This window comes from Rhineura floridana, chromosome 7 (genome assembly GCF_030035675.1).
Source record: "Rhineura floridana isolate rRhiFlo1 chromosome 7, rRhiFlo1.hap2, whole genome shotgun sequence".
In the NCBI taxonomy this organism is placed as follows: domain Eukaryota; kingdom Metazoa; phylum Chordata; class Lepidosauria; order Squamata; family Rhineuridae; genus Rhineura; species Rhineura floridana.
This window is the reverse complement of record NC_084486.1, coordinates 122,322,797-122,345,079: the sequence shown is the minus strand read 5'-3', so window position 1 is coordinate 122,345,079 and position 22,283 is coordinate 122,322,797. Positions and strand designations below refer to the sequence as shown.

The 22,283-nt window shown below is 40.5% G+C and overlaps 1 protein-coding gene and 1 long non-coding RNA gene across 3 annotated transcripts in view; one reads left to right on the top strand and one right to left on the bottom strand.

The window, feature by feature from the left end:
* The window catches only part of LOC133389450 (uncharacterized), a 24,269-nt gene extending 17,678 nt beyond the window's left edge, over positions 1-6,591 (bottom strand). The window contains exons 1-2 of the long non-coding RNA XR_009764112.1: positions 5,928-6,591; positions 3,262-3,360 (exon numbers count right to left, since the gene is read on the bottom strand). This is a non-coding gene — a long non-coding RNA (uncharacterized LOC133389450). The remainder of the gene's footprint in view (positions 1-3,261; positions 3,361-5,927) is intronic.
* Positions 6,161-22,283, top strand: C7H3orf33 (chromosome 7 C3orf33 homolog). Of its 2 annotated transcripts, none has more exons than XM_061637115.1 (5): positions 6,161-6,470; positions 9,736-9,795; positions 17,129-17,282; positions 19,748-19,908; positions 20,144-22,282. In XM_061637115.1, the coding sequence occupies exons 1-5, from the start codon at positions 6,387-6,389 to the stop codon at positions 20,408-20,410; spliced, it is 726 nt and encodes a 241-aa protein (XP_061493099.1). In that variant the 5' UTR covers positions 6,161-6,386; the 3' UTR covers positions 20,411-22,282. The 2 variants fall into 2 exon arrangements, with proteins under 2 accessions (XP_061493099.1, XP_061493100.1); XM_061637116.1 differs by lacking the exon at positions 6,161-6,470 and adding an exon at positions 6,478-6,891 and having other exon boundaries at positions 20,144-22,283.

Sequence of the window (22,283 nt, the reverse complement as noted above, 5' to 3'; positions counted from 1 at the left end):
CAGGTAGGTAGTAGATGTTGAGACTGCAGGCTGTTGTGTGTATGGTGTTGGTTGAACTCCACTAACTTCATTTGGACTTGAGATGCCAACTTTATTTGTCCCTCCTGTGCCTTTAAAAGCAGCTTGATTTGCAGACAGTACTACATGATAAAGCTTATCAAATTGCTGTAGATCAGGCTGATGTTGAAGGCATGATAACAGGCCAGCTGCGATTTAGGGTCAGTTGGTAACCCCCATAGAGTTTGAGATACACTAGTTGGCATGTTGTTCTAACATACTGATAGTTTAGTATCTACATCTTGTAATATAGTTCAGATGAATAATCAGACCTGTTTACTTGAATGAAAAATCTATATCGCTCTCACAATTTTTTTTTTTTAAAAGCATTCATTGTTTACAATAACCTGATTTTGTTTGTCTTAAATTTGATCTGTCCTCATTGGCTAGGTAGAAGAAATAAATAATGCTAGCTTGAGTACTACATGCATACCATACAGGACATTTAGTGGCTAGAACATGTATTTAGTATAGTTCCATTTATTTTTGTTTTACCGCAGCATAAATGAAAACCTATTAATAAAGAATGCTCATTAACTGTCTCCAGGCAGAGTTTGGAAGGGAAATGTCTAGAAAAAGGTGTCTGGGTTGCAGAACATGCACAATAAATTATCTAGTTAGCCTTTTTATATTTTCCAGTTCTGTATTACTTATACAGGGTGCCAAGAAAATAAAAATTATACATTTAAATAAATGTCTGCTGCTGTAGAGATGCTATAAATTCTGTGAATGGTTAATTGAACTAAAACCTAGAATTGATAGCAAAGCCGAACAAAAAGGTGAATTAAAGGTTCATTAGAAACCAAGATTTGGAAACAAATCTTAATAATAATAATGGCTAGGATCCAAAGAACCATGCAACTAGTGCAGTTGCACTCCAGGGAACTTGTGTTTCTCAAATACTACTCCCCTCCCCCCCCAAAAAAAAATTATCAAAGGGAGTTTTGAAATGTGTATATGTAATTGATTTGGTCCTTTTTCAGTACTAGAATATGTTTCAACTATATACCACTGAGAGATTAGTGAAGTTATCCTTACTGGATGTTATATTCCTAAGGCTTTATACACATATACTGAGAATTTATTAAGGGAGGCCCTTTCCACTCAAACATGTTTGTATTAAAACGCCTTATACTCAATTACTGGACACTCTTCACTGATGTGATTTTGTAGATGTATTCCTATGGATTTAAAAACATATCCTGAGGTGTCCTTACAGCTGAAATAGCAGAGTGTTTGGGACTGCTAGTGGCTAAGGAGTTCATGAACTGAAGCACCAGTCTTTTCACTTTTAAGATATTATCCGAACTGATACTACCTGTAAGAACAAAATGAGAACTATAGTTATTGAAGGTTATATACATTTTGTGAAATGTAAATTGATTATGCTAGTTGATACCATGTCATGTGCAAAATATAAATGATATAAATTGGGGAAAGGTTTGATAGAATTTCAGTGAGATTTGATTAAAGTGACTTTTCCTTAATTGGAATAAATGATAACATGTGATAACCTTGGCATATAATTGTTTCCTATTTTCAGGATGAGAGATTCCCTGATAGCAGTTCTGAGCATTCAGGCAATCAAGTGCAATTACTTCATGAAAAGTGGAACACATAATCTTACTTGTAGTAAGGTTCACAAGACAATGTTTCTTATAGCAATAATCACATTATGCAAAGGGAGAAATTGTCAAGAAGAGGGGAAGCATGCTGAGTTGTGATAAGAGTATTATTTGATAACTACCACTTGAGCTCTGATTGCACTCTGTGATGCTCTCTTCAGTTGTCCTTGTTAGATTGACAAAGCTTAGCTATTTTTTCTGAGTTTTCCATTAGCTATACATTTCATGGTTTTAAGAATATTCTTTTCTTGTTCCTGGATCATCTTAGGTTCTATGAACTCTTTTATATCTTCAAAGTTTCATCAGACATGACTTTAGATGTATTGTGTAATATATTATTGCTTTCTTTTTAAGAAACCTAAAACTAGTTGCTTGAGACAAACGATACACAATCAAAGTAAACTACATAGGATTTTCCAAGGTGTACATACTTGTTGAGGAAAGACATTACAATAGTGCTCAAATGGACCTCTTAAAAACTGATTAAAGTGATAAACGTTTAACTGATGGCCACAATCTCTAGAAATTAATTACTTTGACTGTAATAGGGAGTGAAAACAGGCATAATGTATATGTTGGAATATTTCTCGACTGGTTTTTTCTTTATAATGTGCTGTAAATTGGGCCACTGCTATTTTAGAGGAAAAAAGGTTTCCTTTTAAAGTGGCTGTTAATAATATTTAAGATCAGAATGAAACAGCCGACGCATTGACAATTAAAAATGGCTAACCTCTAAAATGGAACAAGCATGTTTAATTTCTCTATTTTACCAAAAGTGTTTGCTGGTTTTTGTCCTCATGTTTGAGGTTTTTTTTAAAAAAAAATATTTAGATCCTGTTACTTGATAAACCTGTGCAGTCTCATACTTTCATGTTGAAAGTGCTAAGTTTATGGAACCATCTCCATTACTAAGTCTTGGAAGCTCTCTCTTTTGTATCAGTAAAGCAACATTCCAAGTTTGTTTGTTTGTTTCTGTATTGATCAGCATAACTGGGAAAGAGGAACCCTGTTGAGAACATTGCTTTGGAAACATGTTCATTGCTGGCATTTCATACCGATAATACTGTAATTACTGTGGCACTGCTATATTGTGCTGCATCTTCTCTCCCACCACTCTTTTGCAAACATTGCACTTCCAACACAATGGTGTAGTGGTTAAGGTGTTGGACTATGACCTGGGAGACCAGGGTTCGAATCCCCACATAGCCATGAAGCTCACTGGGTGACCTTGGGCCAGTCACTGCCTCTCAGCCTCATGAAAAAACCCTATTCATAGGGTCACCATAAGTCGGAATTGACGAAGGCAGTACATGTCGGTGTCTAGAGGCAACAAAGATGAAGGCCGAAAGGACTGTAAGAGCAGTTGACAATTAAATCCAACAACTTAAAATGATTATTGCATTAAACAATATGACAGTAGCACTTAAAACCCCTTCAAAAACCCATATGTGATAAAACAAACAGCAATGCTTGCATGGGCAAGTAAAAGGTTTCTCTAGCATGCTGAGAAGATAATAGAAGTCAGTACCAGGCAAGCACCTCTGGGGAGGGACTTTCAAAGATAGGCGCCATTACTTACAAGGCTCTACTTTGAGACACTTGGATGAATGTGGTGGCACAGAAAGAAGGGCCTCTGAAGTTGATCTCGGGGTTTGAGCTGGCTCTTGTGGGAACGGTCCTGAAAGGCAATGTTTTAATGTGAAAGGTGTCAGCCATGTAAGATGTTTTAGGAACATGGAAACTTTCTTATATTGGGTCAGACCACTGGTCTATCTAGCCCTGTATAGTCTGACTAGCTGTGAATCTCCAAGGTCTCAAGTAGGGCTATTTAATAATACCTCTAAGTGGTCCTTTTTGACCAGAGATCCCAGACCAGAGATTGAACTTGGGGCTTTCTGTATGCAGTGACTGTGCCTACCATTGAGCTTGGGTTTTGCATCCATTGTTTACGTGATTGCAATGCGTATATCAAGGATGGATGTTCCTCCAATTCGGGAACCTAGCTGAACCACACACACACCCAGCAAATTTTGGTGGCCCTGGTAGCAAAAGGAAAACACATGTAAAGTAGAAATAGCATAGGGATGGGTAGAGCCTAGCACTGGATGGAGATGCTAGCCCCCACTTCATGATTATCAGATTGATAACTGGATAAATAACTGTGCACAGGGGGGGCTCTAAGCCTGTGTGTGAAAGTATGTGGGGTGACCACACCCACCACTGGCATACAGTCCTCTGAAGTTAGCTAAGGGTGAATGTGTCCTCAGGTAAAAAAAAAACCCACTTATTGCAATAATTTCTCCAAAGTAGCTTGTACATTCAAATGCAGAACTTATTGAAAACTATTATTTTGGGAAATCTTGTAATGTTTCTCTGATGGTAGTGTTTAGGTCAAACTCTGGCAGCCCAAATGGGATTGTAGATAATGCTTCAAAGATTGTCTAATATTTATTCCTAATCATAAAATAGTAGAACTGGGAGGAGTCTATAAGGCCATTGAGTCCAACCTGCTGCTTCATGCAGGAATCCAAATTAAAGCATACCCAACAGGTGGCTGTGCAGCTGCCTCTTGAATGCCTCCAGTGTTGCCCACCACCTCCCTAAGTAATTGGTTCCACAGTCGTATCACTCTTAACAAAGTTTTTCCGGATGTTCAGCTGAAATCTGGCTTCCTGTAACTTGACCCCATTATTCCATGTCCTGCACTCTGGGATTATCAAGAAGAGATCCTAGCTCTTCTGTGTGTAACAACCTTTCAAGTACGTGAGGAGGGCTATCATGTCTCCCCTCAGTCTTCTCAAGGCTAAACCTGCCCAGTTCTTTCAGTCTCTCCTCATAGGGCTTTGTTTCCAGTCCCCTGATCATCCTTGTTGCCCTCCTCTGGACCCATTCCAGTTTGTCTGCATCCTTCTTAAAGTGCAGTGTCCAGCATTTGCCTTTTGCAGCCCCATCACACTGTTGGCTCATATTCAGCTTGTGATCAACAACAATCCCAAGATCCTTCTTGCATGTAGTATTGCTGAGCCAAGTATCCCCATCTTATAACTGTGCATTTGGTTTATTTTTCCTAGGTGTAGAACTTTGCACTTATTCCTGTTAAATGTCATTCTGTTGTTTTCAGCCCAGCCTTTCAAAATCACTTTGAGTTTTCTTGGTGTCTTCCAAGGCATTAGTTATCCCTCGCAATTTTGTATCATCTGCAAATTTGATAAGCATTCCCTGCACCTCCTCATCCAAGTCATTAATAAAAATGTTGAAGAGCACTGGGCCCAGGACCGAGCCCTGCAGTACCCCACTTGTTACCTCCCCCAGTTTGAGAATGAACCATTGACAAGCAGTCTTTGAGTACGATTCTGTAGCCAACTGTGGATCCACCTGATAGTTGTTCCATCCAGTTCACTTGCTAATCAGAGTATGATGGGGCACTTTGTCACAAAGATTTTGCTGAAGTCAAGATTGTAGGGCCTAGGTCTGGGATCTTTTTTTTTCCTTTTACTATGTAGCTGCTCCATAACAGGAATTCTTTAGGTGGCTTACACACAAAAAAGTTTTTTTAAAAAATATACAACATTAAAATATAAAAGAAAGCAAACAAAATTAGTTATAACTAATTAATTAAAGTGAAATATTATTAAAACGGTTTAAAAGTGAAAGGTCTGCACTGTGAAACCTAAGTTTTTAAAAATCTGTGATTCTATGACATCTCAGCATATGCAGAGTTCCTTGTCTCAGAGTCATTGCATGTAGATCCCACACATGGAAGTGGCCAGTCAGTGGTGACACATATGTTTTACAAGTAGAATGTTGCTGGAATGAATACAAAAGGGTGCTTTTACCATGCAAAAAGGCACTTACAAACTTTCATTAAAAATCTTTTTTTTGTAAACACTTAGAAGTTATGTACAATCATGTGGCATATCCATTTTGTTAAGTAAATAAGAATAAAACTATGTCATGAAAATGTATTTTAACAGCAAATGTGATTTAAAGCCACTTAGCTCTTGCATATAACGCAGCTCTTCCACTGCTAGCGGTGGAAACAGTCCTATTCTCGAGTATTTTTATTGCTTCCTATATGGCGTTAACAACCTCTGGAGGGCCACAGATTCCCCATCCCCAGAAGAAAGGAACCAGCGCTCCCACCACACCCTTCACCTGAAATCCTAACCATGTTGTATGTACTGAGAAGTGAGTTCAATGAGGCTTACTTCTAGGTTAACAGGTATAGGATTGCAGCTCACTTACCTGAGAGTTTGCCCCATTGAGTTCAGTAGAATTTACTTCTGTGTAGACATGGTTAGGATTCTGTTCCAAGCTGTGTTATGGCAAAGCATAAAGGAGAAGGGGAAAGGGAAAGAAATGCTGGCCCCTTTTCTGTGTAGTGTAGTGGTTAGAGTGTTGGACTACGACCGGTTCAAATCCCCACACAGTCATGAAGCTCACTGGGTGACCTTGGGCCAGTCACTGCCTCTCAGCCTCAGAGGAAGGCAATGGTAAAACCACCTCTGAATGAAAACGCAATTCATAGGGTCGCCATAAGTCGGGATCGACTTGAAGGCAGTCCATTTCCATTTTCTGCGTCGACTGAGGTTTTTGTCCCTTGTGATAGCGTAGCTCCGCCAAGCTTCCAGTAAGCGGCACTGCGACCTGGTGCAGACGAAAGTGCGAAGAAAGGAAAGGGCAGGCCCCAGCGACTGAAGGGCTATGGCGGAGCAGCGCGGAGGAGGGCCGACGAATTACATCTCTCGCCTCTCGGAATGGGCGGACACGCACCTCACTCTCGTCCGGGTAGGCAGTGGGAGTACTTGTGAGGGAGGCGTCCAGTAAATGCCTCACAGGGCGGGGGGAATGACTTCCTCAACGTTGCCCGAGGAAGGGAGTGCAGGGGCTGGAGGCAGCCTTCTGTCGAGATAGGTTAAAATGAAAGGGAGTGGAACGGCAACAATAAAAAAACTGCTATATGTAATTCCTGGAAAGGTTATCGGCCTGGAATTCCTGTTCCCTTTTTGCATGTGGTTGTCTAACATCATTAGGGGCGTGCACTCTATATATGCTCAGAGGCGCTCTTTTCCTCGTGATGTGTCCTATTTCAAGGTTGAGGCTTGGCAATTAAAGCGGGCCCTGGATCTGAGCCCTGGTGACATGCTCTGTCAGTCTGGAAACGTGACAAGTGGTAGATTAAATAACATGGAGTCCCTCCTGTGATGAAGTATGTTCTGGGACCTGCACCAGCTCTCTCACCTACTTTGCTTCTGATCATGCATACCATATGCTTCAATGACTGATAGAAGAAAACCAATGAGCTTGTTTCTCATGGAGGGGTGTACGGAATCAAATATCCCTCTGTGGTCCAAAGACCCTATGAAATAATATATTGTAAACATGTTTTCCTTCAACCTAGAAAGCATGTTTTGGCATGTAGCACATCGGTCACATGTATGTTTTGCTATAAGGGATAAATAGTAGCTGGGGAGGTGGTGGTTCAGATCTGAAAACCGGGAGGGGGGGAAATGATTTAAAACCCCACCCCCAGGTCTGCAGGCCAGATCTGAATTGGGGCTTTTCCCCATGAGTGCAGTTACACTATTAAAAGAGTGCAGGAGATCTAATAACATAATTCATGATCAAGTGCAATTGGTGGGGACGCGAGATACGGCCTTCTTGGTGGCTGCTCCTAGGTTCTGGAACTCCCTTCCTAGGGAGGCACGAATGGCCCCCTCCTTGCCATCCTTCCGTCAGCAAGTAAAGACTTTTTTATTCCGACAGGCTTTTGGAATAGAAGGTGTTTAGGATTGGGCTTTACAAGGCTTGTTTTATTGTTTTATATTATTATCTGTATTATTTTAAATTGTTTTTAGATTTTTAAGTGCCTTTACGGTTTTAAGGTTGTGCATAGTTTAATTGTATTTTAATTGTATGTTTTTCAATGTTTTTAACTACATGTAGTTTTATTTGTAAGCCGCCCTGAGTTCCAGTTTGGAAAAAGGGCGGGGTAAAAATAAAGTTTCAATTTAAATTCAATTCAATTTAAATTAATGGACTTTAGTCATGTCAAACTTACTTGATTTTAATAAGTCTGCTCATGGTATGATTTACAGCACAGTCCTAACCATGTCAACTCAGAAGTAAGTCCTTCAAAACCATCTCTGCAAGTGTCAGGGAGCTCTCCCGTAAAGTTATTCACAAAGGGTATCTTACTCCCAGGAAACTTGTCTTATACACACTCCAGGCTTCCATCCATTTGTTGGAGGAGGGCCATTTATTTGGCACATACCACCACAAGTGGGGAGAGTATGGGACAAGGTCAGTAATAGGATTACAAGTACTCTGTGAACATGGCTGATTTTTAATGAATTTCAACAAATTATGACCACTGACAGAAAAAAGTCCAACAGGGGTCTGAATCTTTTTTCTCTTGTTTTACACTTTGATATCCCATGCAAGTAAAGTAACGCTCAAGATACTACAACAAAGGCCATATGTTGTTGTTATGTGCCTTCAAGTCGACTATGACTAATGGCGACCCTATGAATCAGTGACCTCCAAAAGCATCTATCATGAACCACCCTGTTCAGATCTTGTAAGTTCAGGTCTGTGGCTTCCTTTATGGAATCAATCCATCTCTTGTTTGGCCTTCCTCTTTTTCTACTCCCTTCTGTTTTCCCCACATTATTGTCTGCTCTAGTGAATCATGTCTTCTCATTATGTGTCCAGAGTATGATAACTTCAGTTTCATCGTTTTCGCTTCTAGTGACAGTTCTGGTTTAATTTGTTCTAACTCCCAATTATTTGTCTTTTTCGCAGTCCATGGTATGTGCAAATTAGATTTTTAATGTATTATATTTTTTGCTCACTTGTGAAGGGTTACCGTTTCAGATGAAAAATGTTTTTGAGTAAATTCAATATATCCATCATCCTTAGTTTACATCCACAGCACTATGAAGATCATGTTCAAAGGACAGCCTGATATTTTATTATTTATTTATTTATTTGATTTATATCCCACCCTTTCTCCCAGTAGGAGCAGCAAACAAAAACACTAAAAACACTTTAAAACATCATAAAAACAAACTTCAGAAAACACAACAACCATTAAAAACATATTAAAACAAAACATCTTTAAAAACATTTTTAAAAGAAGGTTTAAAAATATATTAAAAGCCAATTCCAACACAGATGCAGGCTGGGATAAGGTCTCTACTTAAAAGGTTTGTTGAAAGAGGAAGGTCTTCAGTAGGCACTGAAAAGATAACAGACATGATGCCTGTCTAATATTTCAGGGGAGGGAATTCCAAAGGGTAGGCGCCACTACACTAAAGGTCTATTTCCTATGTTGTGCGAAACGGACCTCCTAATAAGATGGTATCTGCAGGAGGCCCTCATCTGCAGAGCACAGTGATAGACTGGGCATATAAGGGGTAAGACAGTCTTTCAGGTATCCTGGTCTCAAGCTGTATAGGGCTTTGTACACCCAAACTAGAACCTTGAACTTAGCCCGGTAGCTAATAGGTAGCCAGTACAATTCTTTCAGTAGCGGAGTGACATGTTGGCGTGTCTTAAGCATGTTTACTCAGAAATCCCAATGATTTTAATATAGCATAATCCCAAGTAAGTATTCATAAGGTTGCATTTATTTTCATGTTAAGGAGCACAGTTGTATGCATGTTTACAAAGTAAGTTCTCTGTTCAATCCCAGGAGTAAGCCCCATGGAATTAACTAAGACTTCTGAGTAGACGTGGTTAGGATTGTGTTGTTAGATAATGAATTCAGGAGATGTCCAATAATGCTCTTGGGGTTTGTACAATTTATTTTTTTATTTTATTGGAAAATTGCTCAGCCAGCTAAATTTAACATATTTTTGAGGGGTTTTTTTGTGTGTGAACTATCTGAAGCATAAGTCAGAAAAGTTTTGTGACACCTTCTGTGACTGCTCAGCTAACTATTTTTTGCATTCCTCTTTTTAATGAAATATGCCTAGGCTTCAATAATTTGAAGGTAATGAGGTGGAGATTTCATAAATTATGAAATAATTTATGATATTATTTTCTACAGAGCATCAGCACTGGAATGGCAATAGCTGGAGTGATTTTACTTGCAAAGAGTGTTAAATTGGTAAGTTATGGATTGAATTTAATAATAATGTTTATGAAGTGGCTAGAGCTGTTAGGTGCTGTTAGTTCAATAATGAGCAGATTAATTGGTTGCTTATCTGTAGTTAGCTATAATTGAGCCTTTTCCATATGTACTGTACTGTACTATTAGGAGAATATTTCTTTATTTATTTAGATCCTGCTTGATCCCTAAGGTGAGGTAAAATTTGAACACACATACAGATCCACTAAACTCACTAAATCCTGCTCAGTTAAAATTGTAGTTCTATCTTCCTAGAGCCAATTGAAATAAAGAAGACTTCTGATCCTTTCCAGAAATGTCAAACTCTGGTGATTCTCCACTGTCAGGACTTAAATAGACTTAAATAATCAGGGACTTCCATATCTTAAGGAGCACCTCTCCAATCCATATACCAATTTATGTAGTCATTGAGATCTTGTGGGGCAGAGGGAGGGCTATGTAGGTGACCACTGCTTCTTCTGGCAGAGAGGAATTTTGTGTGTGTGTGTGTTCGGTTAAGGGAAGATCTGCTTTTTGTTTTGATTTGCTCCCATCAGCTAAAGGTCTACATTAACCATCTCACTTTTCAGAGTCTTATCCTGATAATTGGTGGATCACATGCATTATAACAACCTCTCTGACGCTACCATTAGGCAGAGTGAGGCAGTCACCTCAGGAAGCTGATTTTGGCTATTGTGAAAGTGCAGCAAAATTGTAGTTATTTAATTCTTGTTGCATTTTACTGCAAGGGGATTTTCTGCCATAGGTGGCAATATAACTTGACCAGTCTTAGGTACTGTGCACATTGCCTAGGAGAGGAATTGCTGCTCTGCCTCAGGCAGCAAAATGCCTTTGGGCCAGCCCATGTCATCTGACCACTAAGAGCAAGGAAAGGTTGGATCAGAGATTTAAAAAAAAACTTGGTGCAGAACCAGGCAGCGGGCATCCTAAGCACAGCTGTGTACCACATAGGCCAGTTGTCTCCAGCCTAAGCATAATTAGCTTGCTGCAATTTGAGACAATTGTATTTTATGAGTATCTTTCCTGACTGACTTTGTTTTGTAGAAACCTTGAATGTGTACCCTATTCCTGCCGCTTAACAACACGTAGGGCTGTCCTTAACATTAAGTAGAGTGAGGCGGCAACCTCAGGCAGCTGAATTGGGATGTCATGATGGGGTAGCAAATTGTTAGTGCTTTAATTTATTGTTACTGTATTTTTATTGAGAGGAAGGGAAAGAGGTGGGGTTTTCTCTCTCAGGTGCCAAAATAACATGGCTGTCCTTGGGTACTATGCGCCTAGACTTGGCAGGGAGGCATGACAGAACATCATTTACTGTTCTGCCCCAGGCAGTAAAATGTCTTTGGTCAGCCCTGCCCCGGACAACATCACGTTGTCTAGTGCACATAGACAGATATTTTACTAGGGGCTCTCAGCTACTGATCAGATTTCAGCTGGAATATCTTGGAAGAATTTACCTAGGAAGGTGGTGGGCTCTCTGGAAGCATTCAAGAGGTAGCTGGACAGCCACCTGCTGGGTATGCTTTAGGCTGGATTTCTGCATTGATCAGGGGGTTAGACTCAATGGCCTTATAGGCCCCTTCCAACTCTACTATTCTATGATTCTTCATATAATTATCAAAGGCTTCTTCACACGCTACTTTTCCCTGTTCACATCTTTAAAATCTGAATGGGAGATTGCCTAGAGATTGGCCTCACTTGTGTTACTCTGAAACTTACTCTGTGTGTGTGTGTTACTCTGAAGGTTTTCAAAGGGCTCTGGGGGTTTTTCCGGGCCGATAGGACTGGCGCTCCTGTTGAAGCCCTGGCTGATCTGTGGAATGCGGAGATGACCCGGGCTGTTGACACGATCGCTCCTGCGCGCCCTCTCCTGTGTAGAGCTCATACAGCTCCTTGGTACACGCCAGAGCTGAGAGCGATGAAACAAAATAGGAGGCGGCTTGAGCGGAGATTGAGACGAACTCCCAACGGATGCAATCATGCACTGGTTAGTGCTTTTACCAAGCTGTATGTAGGAGCGGTGAGGGCAGCGAAAAAACAACATTTTGTTGCCACTATTAAGTCATCTCTTTGCCGCCCAGCGGAGCTTTTTAGAGTTGTCCGAGGGCTACTCCATTCTGGCCTTCAGGACACGGTAGAATCATCGGTGGCCCGCTGTAATGAGTTTGCTGAGCACTTCCAGCGTAAGATTTCATGCATCCACCGGGACTTAGACTCCCAATTTATAGCGGCTGATCCTAATGAGGTGTCCGGAGCACAGTCTTGTCATGTTTTATTGGATGAGTTCCAGTTGGTTCAGCTCGAGGACGTGGACAAGGTGCTTGGACAGGTACGTGCAACCACTTCGGTACTGGATCCTTGCCCCTCTTGGTTAATAAAAAGTAGCAGGGATGGAACAGTTGACTGGGCCAAGGAAGTGATAAACGCCTCTTTACGAGAGGGAGTGGTCCCTGGCTGTCTGAAAGAGGCGGTGGTGAGACCACTTCTGAAAAAGCCTTCCTTGGACCCAGAAAATTTCAACAGCTACAGACCGGTAGCGAATGTTCCATTCCTGGGCAAGATCTTGGAACAAGTGGTTGCTGGCCAGCTCCAGGCGCTATTGGATGAAACCGATTATCTAGATCCATTTCAATCGGGTTTTAGGCCCGGTTTTGGCACTGAGACGGCCTTGGTCGCCCTGTTTGATGACCTATGTTGGGAGAGGGACAGAGGGAGTGTAACTCTGTTGATTCTCCTTGATCTCTCAGCGGCTTTTGATACCATCGACCATGGTATCCTTCTGGAGAGGCTCGCGGAGTTGGAGGTACTGCTTGGCAGTGGTTCCGCTCCTACTTGGCGGGCCGTCTCCAGAAGGTAGTGCTTGGGGAACATTGTTCGACACCGTGGGCTCTCCAATGTGGGGTCCCGCAGGGGTCGGTTTTGCCTCCCATGCTTTTCAACATCTACATGAAGCCGTTGGGTGCGGTCATCAGGAGTTTTGGAGTGCGTTGTCATCAGTATGCTGATGACACGCAGCTCTACTTCTCCTTTTCATCCTCTTCAGGTGAGGCTGTCAATGTGTTGAACCATTGCCTGGCCGCGACAATGGACTGGATGAGAGCTAACAAACTGAGGCTCAATCCTGACAAGACTGAGATGCTGTTGGTGGATGGTTTCTCTGATCGGATGGTGGATATATACCCTGTCCTGGATGGGGTTACACTCCCCCCTAAAGGAGCAGGTTCGTAGTCTGGGAGTCTTCTTAGACTCTTCCCTTTCACTTGAGGCTCAAGTAGCCTCGGTGGCACGGAATGCGTTCTACCAACTTCGGTTGGTAGCCCAGCTACGTCTCTATTTGAGCAAGGAGGACCTTACATCAGTTGTACATGCTCTGGTAACCTCGCGTTTGGATTACTGCAATGCGCTCTACGTAGGGCTGCCTTTGAAGACAGTTCGGAAGCTACAGCTAGTGCAAAATGCGGCAGCCAGATTGTTAACAAGGACCAAGCGGTCCGAGCACATAACACGTGTTCTGGCTCGCCTGCACTGGCTACCAATATGCTTCCGGGCCAGATTCAAAGTGTTGGTATTAACCTATAAAGCCCTATACGGCGCGGGACCACGATACCTGTCGGAATGCCTCTCCCGATACGAACCGGCCCGTACACTACGTTCTACTATGAAGGCCCTCCTCCGGGTTCCGACTCACAGAGAGGCCCGGAGGGTGATGACAAGATCTAGGGCCTTCTCAGTGGTGGCCCCCGAACTCTGGAACAGTCTCCCCGAGGAGGTGCGCTTGGCGCCGACATTGTTATCCTTTCGGCGCCAAGTGAAAACCTTCCTCTTTTCCGAGGCATTCTCATTTTAATTTTAATTTAATTTTAATTTAAGCTAACTTAATTCTAAATTTGTTGTAATTGATTTTAGATTGTTTTATTTTTATATGTCCTTGTTATATCATACTGTGTATTTTATTGTATTTCTTCTGTTCACCGCCCAGAGAGCTATCGCTAGTCGGGCGGTATTAAAGTCTAATAAATAATAATAATGTTATGAGCATGGGGGGGAGCTGGAATGGATGATTTCTGTGGGTCACCTTTCCAGCCTCTGATCTGGAATCCTATGCCTGGGAGGCTGGCTCTGCTAGCCAGATGAATCTCCTTTGTTAATCAAATAGAGTGGCCAGGTAGTTAATGGTCCTATTTAGTTGCCCCGGTAACTGGTGAAAGGGGCTGGGAAGATCCTTTTGTCATTTTAAACTCTACTGGAGGAGAGTCTCCCCCCCACTCCTGGGCGGGAAGAAGTGTGTTTGGAGTTGGCAGTGTGTGTTCTAGGGAACTAGGGCTGCAGGCGATAGGATGCCCCTGCACCTAGATGGAAAAGCTGGATATTAGACTGCTGATGCCTTGAACCCCTCCATCCTAAGCTCAGGTTGGAATGTGTGTACATAAATAAACCATATTTCATAAAGACACCGCAGTCTCCGCTGGCCTTCTTCCCAAAGGAAACCAAACCCTGGATGGGCGCAGGGACCCCCTGAAATCTCACCGCTCGGAGATTGGGGGAGGCGCGCAACACTAATAATAATAATAGTAGTAGTTGGGCATTAGTGTTCACGGTTCTGTGAAGATGGCTGTATACCAAACACAAATCTGGCTAGTCACTTACTTCAAAGACATACATCTTTGGCCATTTTCCAGCCAAACCATTTGTTTGTTAAGCAAACAAATAAGGAAAACTGACATGGAAAGTGACCTTGTAACAGTCGCTGGATTGCCCAAATCAAGCTTTGCTTCTTTAAGGATGTAAACCACTTGGATGTGAACTACCTTGTGTAGGACTATGTTCAGCTCTAGTTAATTCTACTTGTCTGTGTAAAAACAGCTGCTTTAATATGTGTTCCTATTAATCTTCTTCTGCTATCTTATGTTGCATTGTCTCTCACTCTATAAATCACCCAGGAAGGTTTCCTTCAATTATGTTTGACTCTCTTTCTCAGTATCAGTATGGGTCTTCTCGCACATAGTATATAATTATTGACTTTCTTGAGCAGGTTTCCACATTGTGAACCATTTTCTTACAGTGTGAAAAACTAGTTTGCTCCTTCGGATCAAAAGGGTGTTCATAATTCACAGATGAGGTAGACAGTAGGTCTGCTGTGAAGATTTATGTGGGTAATTTTATTTTATCCATGTAACTATGTGATGGGATATCCTTTCTAAAGCTGTGTATCTAAAAATGTGGGTAAAACCTTCATTCCCAGATGGAAGGGATACCAGGGTGTATATGATGCTAGTTTTGCTAGTTTAATTTGTAATGGGCCCATGAATAATCTAGAGTCATGTGTCCACTTCCAGTATGCTCACTGGGATTTCTAAAAGGTAAGACTAAATTGACAGAGGCCTGATTTTGTTTCAGGAGCACTTATCTCAGGCTGGTAATAAAGTAGTGAGAACGTGTCAGGGTCAGTGCAGAAAAATGGTGTATGTGTAGTATTATTATTGTTATTATTAGAATTTATTGGTAGTAGTAATAGCAGTAGCATTAGTGGTAGGTTAGCAGGGTGTAAAACAGCAGAGAATGGCAGTCTAAAACTTAGGCCAGCAAACCCAGTGTGGTGTGAGAGACACATTACTACTTCCATTCCTTGGCTGTATTTCCTTTCTGCAATTGCAACACTTTATCTCCTGACATATATCTTTCAGGGGTGGGGAACTTTTGGCCCTCCAGATGTTGCTGAACTACCATTACCATCAACCCTAGCAAGCATGACCAATGACCAGGGATGATGGGAGTTGCAGTTCAACAACATTATTTATTTATTTATTTATTTATTTATTTAATTTGTATCCCGCCCTTCCCAGCAGGAGCCCAGGGTGGCAAAAAAGCACTAAAACACTTCAAAACATCATAAAAACAGATCTTAAAATACATTAAAACAAAACAGCATTAAAAACATTTAAAAAAACAACCTTAAAAAAGGGTTAAAAACATTTAAAAACATTAAACAATTCTGACACAGATGCAGACTGGGATAGGTCTCAACTTAAAAGGCTTGTTGAAAGAGGAAGCATCTGGAGGACCAAAGCCTTCCCACCCATGGTGTATTGAAACACCTGATTCAAAACTTTATCCAACTTGATCTTTCTCCTTTAGTATTTCACATCACTTCTGTTCCCTCATATCTCATCTAACTTGTTGTAAGCCTGAGGGAGGACTTTTACTTTGCTTTATGTACAGTTTTTCTAGGTGAGATGTATGACTCCAGGAGACAGCTTCTGTATGTAATTTAAAATTAGTACTAATTGGCTTGTGTTGCCAAATGTTGCTTAATTGGAGTATTTTAATACAAGAATAGGTATATGTAAATATGTCAGATGCCTTTAGACCTTGGAATGCCAGACTGAGTACACTCACCAGATTTGTTTCATTCTGTTTATTTACAGAACCTTCAGATGTTGTTTGCAAGGTCTTCTGTTTCTATGAAGAGACCTTGCAGGACAACAAGAGTGAAGAACTAATAAATAAATTAAATCCTGTCGGCCTAACTTTCTCAGTAATAGAGGCCAGTTGTGATATGAGCAGCATATCGAAAGACTAGTCTGGTGGGAAACTCCGGTTACTCATCTGGCCCCTGCTCCACTCATCAGCTTCTCTAGCCTCTGTACTGCTCTTTGGAAGTTGGGCGTCCATGGCCCCATCCTCCACACTTCTATCCCATTCCATCCACTGGCTCCTTTTTTCTTCTGTATATGAGATGGGCTGGGACTGGAGGCCTTAATATTTACTTCCCATAGCTTGGAGAGGGAAATGTACTAGTGCTGCTAGTAGGCCATATTTGGAACTACTTCATACATTACATTTTTAGGGTTCCTTGAAATATCTACGTAAAAAACATTAAATGAGTTTGCGGACATGCGTATCATACAGGTATACTCATAAGGAAACTGAATGGTTGCGCTTCTCTGTTGAATATGCCCTCAGTGGCAGCCCATAATAAATGGCTCTAAGTTAAATGAAACAGAGGGAGAGAGGAGATATGTGTAGCTTTTTTCTAATTTTATTTAGTTATATAACCCTTTCCAAATCAAGGGCTTGAAGTGAGTGGCAACATGTGGATCATGGAGCCATGGGTTCCCAAGCGTCATAGAAGCAGTTTATAGAGTGACAACTTCTCATTTGGTGAGCCTTAAATGGGTGATATCTTGAAACTTTTTGCTGGTATCTTGCTATGTGACTTAAACTATTGCAGAGATCCATTCAAGTGTTAACATGTTCTGAATTTATATTTGTATATATTTTTTCCTTGTCTCTTAACCTTTTTCACAAATAGACAAACAAATTCACAAATGCTTTGGAAATACCACTAGAATTTATAGAGAAGAATGTTAAGCTACGAGGACGATTACACCGAATAAGTGATCAAGGATTAGAAATTGAACATGTTCCCATTACACTTCCAATCATTTCATCTTTGCAGAGAAGATGTAAGTAAGATAAATGGGATGAATAAACCCATAGTGGCAAAGTGAAATTTTCTTTAACTGTTTACAAACTTGATACCCTTAATAAGATAATTATTACAGTCTGTACTTTTTCATGCTTCATTTCCTTTTGATCTTGCTCATAAGGTGCATGAAATGTCCTTAGTTATATACATACATCCTGACCGACATGATTTGGGGTGTGTAATATGTATATAACTAAGGACAACATTTCATGCACCTTATGAAGTGGATTGTACTTCAGGAAAACTTATGTCACGATAAATGTGTTATTCTTTAAGATGCCATAAGATTATTTTTGATATTTAACAAATCCCAGTCTCCCTAGTATAACTGAATAGGCATCCCTAGAAAATGTTTATGCAAAACAAATACAACTTGTGCTTGAGAGGTATCTGAGTCCTGCTCAGAGCAGACCCACTGAAATTAACAGACATGACTAATTTGAGTTTAATTTCAGTGGGGCTACCCTGAGTAGGACCTAGTTGAATACAACCCACTGAATGTAACCCTAACTATGTCTGCTCAGAAGTATGCCCTGTTGAATTCAGTGGGGCTTTGTTGTTGTTACGTGCCTTCAAGTTGACTACGACTTATGGCGACCCTATGAATCAGTTACTTCCAGATAAAATAGTGTTAGGATTGCAGCCTTAATCTCTTTGAAAATATTATAGAGAGAAATCTATTGGAAACTGAATCCAGAAAAGTAAAAACAGAATACCAGGATCCAAAGAGCTGCACAACTAGCTCCACCTACCCTACCCAAAGGGGCTTTCTGCTTGTATTTCTAAGTGAACACCCCTTCGTTCCCCTATTACATGGCACATCTGAGAGGACTTTCAAAAGCTATTTGCGGTGTGGCTTGGGGTCTATTGTTCAGGGATGGAGGAGAAATTTGATTCATTTCACATTTAAAGCCAAGTCTATTAAATCTGCACTGTCCGAAACAACATGAGAACCGAAACATAGCTATCCTTTGAAATTCGCACTTATCCAAATTTTGCAATGCAGTTCTCCAACCAAGCAATGTTTACAAAAATGCATATATTGAGGAGAGTATGCACAAAATGAATATATTAGTGAAAATAACAAACAAAAATGCAACGTTAGGATAAACTGCTTGCCAAGAATGTGTACATAAGTCAAAGCTGCATACAAAAGTGTATTCACTGGGAGAAATTTGCACAAAAATGCTGAAGAATTTTCATGAGGATTTTTTTAAAAAAAAAAATCACAGATTGCTGCAGAAATGTGGAGAACCGACTTGAAGATCTGAAAAATGAGAAACTGGGAGAACCAAAATGGATAGATCATTCCATCCCTACTACTGTTCAAAGAAAAAATAGGGGGGAGAATCCTAAGCTGATCATACAGAAGCCCTTGGGCTAAAAATCATTCTTTAGATTAGTGATTCTAGAGCTTGTTGTCTGCCCTATGCTCCTTTCTTACCTCTGTACGGCTTGATGTAGAGATAGCATCATATTCCCATAACAGTGTTGCACAGATGGAAGTAACTGCACCATATGTCTGTTTTCCTACTTCAAGGGACAGAAGTCTTATTCCTTTTGAAATATAATACATCCTAGCTATAAAATGTAGATTTTTCTAAACGAGGACTGCTTCACACATTACAATTTGAACAGGCGTTCATTGCAGGCCTGCATTTTATACTTATACTGTAACATCTGATGTGCGTAGAATTGTATTCAGCTAAGTCGCAAAGGTGACCACTAGCAAAATGGGACTTCCCTGTCTGCTCCCCTATGCCCTCCCCAAATCTACTCAGGAGGGTCAGGGGAATCCCTAGAACAGATTTTTTTTGGGGGGGGGGGGATCGTGTTATACAAGCAGAAATTCTTGTGCTGACAGAACTACTTACTTACCAGGGTGTCGGATACAACCCATACTTTTTATTTTCTCAAGCCTTCTGCTACTGTACACCATGGAAATATGTGCTGTGGACCTAAGGTTCTCTGCAATAGATTTCTGCGGCATACATAAGGGTTCTCTGTGTTCCTCAAGTGTTGTTCTTCTGTCAGTTGCACAATGCAAATCTAACAGGTGCCAGTTTAAATAATGAACTCTGAAAGATGTATTTCTATCTCATCTTGTCTGAATCCCAACCACTTTTAATACAGAAAACTATAGGGTAATGTTGGGGGAAATGTAGAGTAATGTTGGTCTGATGATGGAAGGTTCTTATATTCACACCACTGATAGTAGAATAAGACTATTGATTTCTGAAGTAGTTTTGGCTCCATCAGGCCATGGAAAACGTTAATATTTTTTAAAAAAAATCTATCTGTAAAACCAAAAAATTCACTTAAGTTGTGAAATTTTCCATATAAATCTAGAAGTTAGAACTTCAGTCGCGTAGATTTATTGAGTCAATAAAGTGTCTCTGATAATGCTGTAATTAAACTATTTTATTGTGTACGTATGCTTAGGGCATTCAGATGGTTTTTTGGTGATCAGACTTGCTGGTGTGGAGATGACAGCAGATGGCACAGCCTGGTTACAAGAAGAGATAAAACCCTCACAGATGATGTGGTTCCAACTTCTGGGAAGGGAGGACTCAGCGCTTGATTGCCTTGTGGTAGTAAATAAGGTAAATAAAAATGAGGAGAAATGGATATGCTTCCATGAAACCTAATCCTAAGCATGTTTACTCAGAAGCAAGTTCACAGAGTTCACTGGAACTTATTCCCAAGTAAGAGTGCATAGAATTGCAGCCTTAATTTATTTTATTTAATATTTTTAAGGTGATGTAATATGGCTGTTGTTGATTTATGTAATTCTTGTGTAAGACACACAGTAATGCTATTTATGTCCGTTCTGAACAGGGTAGATTTTCCAGTGTCTGTCTGAATGAAGAAATCCTGAGACAAGGGCTTGGCAAGACAGTCCATATTGATGGACTAGCTCACGAATCCCAAGTATACTGGAAACTTCACAAGAGGCTGCTTCAGGCTGAACTGAAAGCTGTGAAGAAAAAGAAAGGAATCTGGAAAGAAGAAACATTAACTGAGAAACTTAAAGAGCATATCAGCAATAACAAATATATGCAGAAGCTAAAACAATTTGCAGCCTGGCTAAGAATCCGCCTCTAAAAGCAATGGGTTTTGTTGAAGGGAAAAACACACACACCAGATGGACAAGGATGCAATGTTGTCTTTTCCTTCTGTCAGAATATTACAACTGATGCCTGGCCTTCAGTTGATGCCTTTTGCCTTAGGGGAAGAAAATGGAACATCACAGAAAATGTTTCTTGAGGAGACACATACACATATCATATTTAGATATTGGTATAATAAGAATAGACCAATATAAATTTTTTTGTTTTAAAAAATAAGCCCAAAGCTAGGCAGCATACATGGCCAGCAAAAGAAGCAAACGTAAAACTCTTGCACAGACGGAAGTGTTGAGGATGTGTCTCTCTGTGGCTGCTGTCTTGCAGGAGTCAGTTCTGCTGCAGTCATGGGACACCTGAACTGGGCAGCAGAGAGAGCAAAGAAACAACATCCGTGGGAGGTTGTGAGTAGAACTTAGGCTCAGTTAACATGAGCCTCTCAGCCTATGGCAGCCACAATTCTTAATCAGCTAGTGCTGATTTCTCTGACTGCATCAGCCTGTGGTGAGGGAGTAATGCATCCCATGTACTGATCTTAGCTCAGACTGATGGAAGTTTTCTGGGTTAAATTTAGTCCTTGGCAACAGCATTAGCATTACAACTTTGCTGCAAGCTGCTGCAGTTTGAAATTGGTACTGGCTGACTGATATCCATGGCTGCTGTCAACTCAAAATGTTGTGTGAATTTACTCTTGTGCTTGATAGCCTCTGTTCTACTGATATTACAAGTATCCATTGTATGGTAATCAAGCTGTAAACATCAACTTTGCAGTTCTTGATTTTTGTTCCTGGGATTATACCAGTACTATTCAAGAAGGATAATACACTTGACTCTGGTTGTATTCTGAGCTCTCTTTCTACTGCAACTGAGTGGGGTACTGCACCATGTTTAAACTGTCTGTGTGTTGTAATTATTTGGCTAAAATCCATTGAACCATATGTGGAAATCGCTTCACATAAAGAGCTTCCTGTCCTGTGTTGGGCAGTGCCTACATGGTGGCATTACAAACCACCATCCAGATAGTTGCCACATGTGTGAGTTAGGCCTTGTTAATTTCATAGGGGCTAAACAGATGTAAGAGCAAGTGACTCTGCTTCTGTGGTTTATGGACCACTTTCTAAGATTGCAATGCTTAGTATACTTGCTTCCAAGTTTCATTGAAATGAAGAATTTGTATTCAAGGCTTTGTGTACCAGATTGTAATGCAAGTTAGTTGCTGACCTTCATTATGTATTCCTGCCAAGATTAATTGACCTGATCATAAGATGTGAGCACTTGACTCTATTTACTTTGGTGGAACATTATGTATTGCTGTTTGTTCTGAACCATTTATTTATCTGCTTAACTAGAATTTGGTGACCTGATGATAAAGCTACTATTTTAATCTTGCCAAAAATCCAGAAAATGGTAATATTTTACATGGAGAATTAGATAGACTAGTTTTTCCTCTTGCTGTTTATATATAATCTTAGCAGATCAGTCCCTTAAAAGGAATATATCTCATATATTCCTTAAAAACTTAACCTATTTAATTACTAATCCGTTAATAACTTTTAACAAATGGAGTTTTTTCTTTTCTTTGGGGTGCTCACTAATGTTTGTGACTTAGCCTTACAGCTAAAAGCATGGTATGTACATGCAGAGAGCTTCTATTACTGTTTCTGACAGATAGACCTCACACACAAAATATGTGATTGCCAACAATGGAGGAGCCCTTTTCGTGAGCCTGCATCTCAGTATTGTAGCTTATATCTTGTTGAAGGGATAAATCAACTGCTAGTACTATATTATTTGAGTCTGCTGTTATTGTTTATAACTCCTAATAATTAGTACTGCAAGCATGGATGTATCTA

Coding starts and splice junctions, on each gene's coding strand:
- C7H3orf33 (XM_061637115.1), top strand. CDS start 6,387: ATGGCGGAGCAGCGCGGAGGAGGGCCGACGAATTACATCTCTCGCCTC. Junction 17,283..19,747: donor TTCATCTTTGCAGAGAAGAT/GTAAGTAAGATA, acceptor ACGTATGCTTAG/GGCATTCAGATGGTTTTTTG. Junction 19,909..20,143: donor GCCTTGTGGTAGTAAATAAG/GTAAATAAAAAT, acceptor CGTTCTGAACAG/GGTAGATTTTCCAGTGTCTG.